This window comes from Nanorana parkeri, unplaced genomic scaffold, assembly GCF_000935625.1.
Source record: "Nanorana parkeri isolate BGI_ZX_2015 unplaced genomic scaffold, ASM93562v1 scaffold1005, whole genome shotgun sequence".
NCBI classification, from domain to species: domain Eukaryota; kingdom Metazoa; phylum Chordata; class Amphibia; order Anura; family Dicroglossidae; genus Nanorana; species Nanorana parkeri.
This window is the reverse complement of record NW_017307273.1, coordinates 171,378-177,371: the sequence shown is the minus strand read 5'-3', so window position 1 is coordinate 177,371 and position 5,994 is coordinate 171,378. Positions and strand designations below refer to the sequence as shown.

Here is a 5,994-nt window from a genome sequence, read left to right as displayed (position 1 = left end):
TATATATATATATATATATATATATTCATAATTGCCTGCCCTCCCACAATACAACTATTATAAAATTTGCAGATACAGATGTCATTAGTCTCATCAAGCACAGTGATGAATAAGCATACAGAGAGGAGGTCAGGAATGTTGTTTAGTGATCTGCCTTAAACAACCTGGAGCTTAATATAAAGAAGACAAAATAACTATTTGTGGCTTTTAGGAGGAATAGACAGCATCCAATTGAGTCCATTTTAGTTCATGGATAGCCTGTGGAGAGAATTTCTCTTCCTTTAAATATCTGGCTGTTTATATCTCACATCATGACACTTGGAAGGTAAACACAGTAATAATAATTATCCTTCTCATCCCTACATAAAATAAAGTGTTTTTAATATCTTTACAGTGTTCCTGTGAGGAACATTGACCCTGACCTCCAGTGGCATCAGTCATCAAAACAGGAAGTGAAGGGAAATCTTGTGAAATCTTGTGAACTTGGACACAGACAGCATTAAAAGCCTGAGAGGGCTCTAGCCATTCCCCACTATATCTAAAAATAAATAAATACGTTTTTGACAGTAAAACTCACCTTGTCAATTTGATCTTGTCTACATGGGAAAGAAAATGTAAATCCCAAGGGTAATGGAGCACCTTTAATTCCCATGTAGTCTAGGAATTCTGCAATGCATTCCACTATATGATCAAAGAGCTGGAACATAAATAATGAAAACAGAATATTACCAGATATTCACAAACCTGTCTTATAAACATCCTGCCCCCAAAGCACTCTGCTACTCCTTCCTAACTGTCAAGCTTAATAAGGGTTTCATCAAGGTAGATAATGTGTCACTTATAATGTAGCGTCACAAGATCCATTGTACCATGCAGGCAGTTGGTAGAATTACCTCTTCTCCAGTTCCTTGCATTATCTCCAGAGGAATGGCAAAGATCTTATTGTACATTTTCACATAGCGCCTTCTTCCACTGTGGATCTTCACTAGCAATACTCGGAAGTTTGTTCCTCCAAGATCCAAAGCCAGAAACTTTCCTTTCTCTGTAATAGAGTTTGTACCTATTACTGCCCAGTACAGTAATGTTAAGGTAATCAGATGCATTAGTGCTAAATCAGTGAAAGCTGGTTATCATATTGATGATGATCTGCAGGCTGGTTTGAGTATTTCTTACATTCTTGTTGATTGCTGGTAAATTATACAGGAAAACACAAATCAAATTTTGATCCCCAAAACTGTGAAAAATTGATCCTTAGGTCTCAGAAAAAGGTACAATATTGTGACAATGGTCAATATTTTGCATGCCACCTTAAAACAGGCTGTGGAGGATGGGCAGTGTATTGACCTAGCTGTATTTCATAACCTCAGTGGAGACAAATCAGGTAACCATCCTGTATATGCTGTCTATATAATGTCAGGAATGGAGAACAGAAACTTAGATCTCTGGGCAGGTAAAACAACAAATATATTTGTATTTCAACTGTATATTTAGCTGTTTGCCTGGAGGTCAGCTTAACTCAGAAATAACCATAGCCAATTTAGATGAGGGACATGCTGAAAATTTGATCTGTATGGAATACACGGTAATTGGAATAAAAAAAAAAAACAAAACACAGAAATGCAGAGAGTACACCCAACTTGGATTTCATACACCATAGACAGAAGTAGACTATGTACCTGTCCCATCAGGTGTTCCATACACATATGTTGGTAACATTTTCACTGTGGCTTTGTCATGAGTTTCCTTCTGAAGTCCATATTTTAGTTCCGTCATCATTCTCAGCTTAATATCTGCAAGTTTCTCATCATTGACATGGAACAAGTCTAGTACTTCATCAATCTGCTTGTGTTGGGTCAGAAGTCTACAAGCGACTGCTGTAACCATAGCTGCTCCTTTCCCACTGCCACTTTCTGACAGCAGGAAGCGTACATCACAATTGGGGACCAGTCTCCTGACCACCCTGTGGAGCCGTTTAGCATATCTGAAAAACAGAACTACTAAGTAGATTACATGGGTAGCATGATACGTTTGTGTCACCCAAATGCTTTCGCTGACAATTATCATCTAGGGTTATAAGATAGACTGGACATACACCAGCTAAGCACCTTTGTGTTAAAACTCTACATATTATGTATAGTTACATAGTATTTGAGGTTGAATAAAGACATAAGTCCATCAAGTCCAACCTATTGCTGATGTGTGCGTATGTTTAGGTCCATGTATCATCTCATTCTTAAGAGTACCTGTACCCCTGTATATTACGGTCTCTCAGGAAATCGTCCAAAAGCTTCTTGAATGACTCCACACTCTTAACTGAAATCACTGCCTGTGGCAGCGAGTTCCAGACCCTAACCGCTCTAACTGTGAAGAACCCCCTTCGCCCCTTGTGCTGGAATTTTTTTTCCACCAATTTTAGGTGGCGGTCTCTAGTCTTTGTTACGGAGTTAATCGTAAATAGTTTGTTGCTAATGTTGCTGTCACCATTGAACATCTTGTACATGAAAATCATATCCCCCTTAATCTTCTTACTTCCAACGTGAACATGTTTACATTTAGTAGCCGTGTCTCATAGCTCTGGTCCTCCATTCCCCTAATTAGTTTGGTTGCCCTCCAATGGACTCTTTCCAGCTCAAGGACATCCTTTCTGTGGACTGGTGACCAAAACTGGACCGCATACTCCAGATGAGACCGAACCAGTGATCTATAAAGTGGCACAATTATAGACTTGTCCATGCAATGCATTCCCTTCTTAATACAGGACAGGACTCTACTTGCTTTGTTTACAGCAGCCTGGCACTGCAAGCTATTCTTCAATCTGTGGTCTACAATGACCCCTAAATCTTGTTAGACCTTGACAGTTAGGGAGTGTTTACATAATAATCAATGCTAGCCATGCTCATGTAGATATTAAATACAACTTATACAAAGATTTGAGGCATCCTCAACAGCTATATTTGGGGAAACCTAATGCAGCTCCAGCAAACTAAAAGGCATTGGTTGTCATTGCTTATGTAAATGTAGCAGAACAATCTATTAGTCAATGGAAAGCACATTTCTAAATTGGTTGACCTGTTTAATCTATTATTTATTGATTACTGGTATTTATATAGCTCCTTACAGTGCACATTCACACCAGTCTCTGCCCTCAAGGAGCTTTTAATCTAGATTTAGGCAGGAGCAAATTAACCTACCAGCATGTCTTTGGAGTTTGATGCAATCAGTTATTCCAGTTAAAATTTGCATTAAGAATGTTTCCTAAGATATAGAGTGAGCAGAATGGGATGTACATGACATGGCACAAGAATCTTAATACCAGAGATCATGTCCCATTTTATTGACATTTCAGTCTATGAACAAAGGAGCAGGGAGCATAGCAGACACCCTCAATGCTAGCCACTCTTGGTGGAAAACAGTAGCAACTAGACATGTAAATTTCATTTCATTCTGAATGGATATTCGTATGAATTTGGTTAAATTCAGACATTCAGATGCATCCGAATTTCCGAATTATAATGCATCCGAAATTCGTTCAAAACGAAATTAATTCGTACATGTGACTGTTCTCAGATGGGGTTTTTTGGCTGTTGGTGGTTGCATTACAGGCAGGGTAATGTGACTTTGTTCCAAAACGAAAATCCAAACGAATATGAAATCTGAATAATGAACCAAATAAAATGTATAATCCAAAAGAAATAAAAATCTGATTGCATCCGTAACTAAACAAAATTTTTTTTTTGCGGGATCACATGTCTAATAGCAACTGGGTAAAAAAAGATGCAGCCCAGCCACAACTAACCTTTCCCCTGAGAACGTATGAGGAGGAGAGGTCTGTCACAAACAGGTATGGCTTACAGACAAGTGAATGTTCCCAATCCAGCTGTATATGAACATTTCTCACATATCTGAATGCACCTTTGATATTTGTCATCGCTAGGTACAGTCCTATTTATAACAATGCTAAACAGATTATTTACAATTAGCTATTTGTCATTTCTGTAGGTGATTCCATTTGGAAAGACATGACAGGCTCTCTTTGAAGTGGCTTCTTTATATAAAAAAAAAAAATGTCCCGCAGAGATTTGGACATAATAAAAGGTAATGGAACATTCACATCTAAATTAAGAACAATTAAGAACAACCTCAGTAAGGAGGAAAATCCATGTATAATGTGATATTGAATATTCAATGTATTACTCACTGAGGATGAGTTCTATAAACTGTACCATCCATTCCAACCGTGGTCCTCATCCTGTCTAACTTCTTATTCTGCCGAAGTCGGGTGAGTATGGCAGCCAGAGCCGCTGCACACAGATTGGCTGATCTGAATGACACAATGGTGGCAACATGCTGTACAGCAATGCAGTCATCTTCTGATGGCTCCAGTCCGAGGTCAAGCAATACCTGCCTGGTGTTATACAGCCCCTCATTGTATCTGCAATAGAGAAGTGCAAGCTACTCAAACATTTTATTTAGAGGGAATAACAGCAAAGCATCACAAAAACTAAACTGTATTTTCTTCTTTTCCAGATATCTTTAGTAATCCAAGATCTCTATACCCTTGCTTGTTTATTCCTAATACCAGAAAACATTACACTTGCATGAATATTTCATGATAAATGTACTTGTTAAATACACAATAAAAGCATACATTTACCATTAGGTGTGCATAGAGGATGACAGTCAGATGGTCCAACCACTGATAAATGCGAGTAACTGAAGTATAATCATGCAAGCTACTACTAGACAAGCATGCATGTTTTTACACTGATGGGACGCCCCTGACTGTGGCCTTATATTGGGGGTTAAACATTTTGGGGGGGGGGTTTTCCCCTTTTTTTATATGTGACTTTTATTTTATTTTACTTTTTTATGTGTTACTTTTATTTTTTTTTATTTATATTTATTTTTTTGCACTTATTGTTATTGCTATTATATAGGGGGATAACAACCCCCTATATAATAGCAAAGGCACACTGACAGGTCCTCTTTATGGAGATATTAGGGGTCTCTAGGACCCCTAATATCACCTGTGGACCCCAAAAGAAGCTGATGAAGCAGAGATCTGCTTTATCAGCTTCTTCTCTCTCCAGATGACTGACAGGTGAATGCGGAAGTGATGTAATACACATCACTTCTGCATTCACAGCCCGGACGGAGATCAGCAAGGAGCTGATCTCCCGTCCTCCTCCTCCTGACGCCCTCGGAGCCGGTCCCGGGATCCAAGATGGGGCAGCGGATCCCGGGAATCAAGGTGAGGGGTCAGGGGGGGAAAAAAAAACCCGGGGGTGCCGCGAACGAGCACATATAGGCGATCGGCGGGCTATGGACCCGCTGATCGCCTATATGTGAAACACCCGGTAACGGGTGTGTTTAATCGTCGGGTCTTTTCTGCCCGTGCGTGCCCGCTAGGGGGCGCGCGCGAGCAGAAAAAAATTGCCGTCTGGAGACGGCAACCCGCAGATGTAGCAGTGCCGTCCGTCCGTTTTTTTACTACGGGCGGACGGCAAGAGGTTAATAAGTGTATTTTTTATGTAAGATATTAGTAATCTCCTTATAAACTGCTTACCATTTTGCAAAGAGCAACTGTTAATAATAGAAGTGCTTACTTCTCCATGGATGCCACATGGCTGGTCGCTACCGCACCCTTGGTACGGAGAGCTGTTGAGACTTTTCCACCAAACAGAAGACCTTTCTTGGCCATCTTCAGCAGAATGAGTCGGACAAGTTCTCCCATGTACAGACCACTGATCATCTTCTCAAATCTGCCATTCAACACACAACAGAATACATCCATCAGTACATTATAATATCAACCAGTGATTCGGCAGGGAGATAGATCCTGTATAGCAAATGGATTATCCAAACCCTTACATTTATTAAAAAGTGGGCTTTTTTTTTTTTTAAGACTAAGCAAGTATATAAATGATAGAACTATGTGATTAGCAAGTAAGCATTAGTATAAGAAATACAATTAAAAAAAATAAAAAATGCACT

At 39.4% G+C, this 5,994-nt stretch overlaps 1 protein-coding gene across 2 annotated transcripts in view; it reads right to left on the bottom strand.

Annotated features, from left to right (window-relative positions):
- LOC108795794 (putative hexokinase HKDC1) overlaps positions 1 to 5,994 on the bottom strand; it is a 32,448-nt gene that overhangs the window by 11,205 nt on the left and 15,249 nt on the right. For both annotated transcript variants that reach the window (XM_018567097.1, XM_018567098.1), the window contains 5 exons: positions 5,607 to 5,762; positions 4,199 to 4,432; positions 1,677 to 1,981; positions 894 to 1,042; positions 578 to 697 (listed from right to left, as the gene is read on the bottom strand). In XM_018567097.1, the coding sequence (XP_018422599.1) occupies positions 578 to 697; positions 894 to 1,042; positions 1,677 to 1,981; positions 4,199 to 4,432; positions 5,607 to 5,762 (964 nt within the window). The remainder of the gene's footprint in view (positions 1 to 577; positions 698 to 893; positions 1,043 to 1,676; positions 1,982 to 4,198; positions 4,433 to 5,606; positions 5,763 to 5,994) is intronic.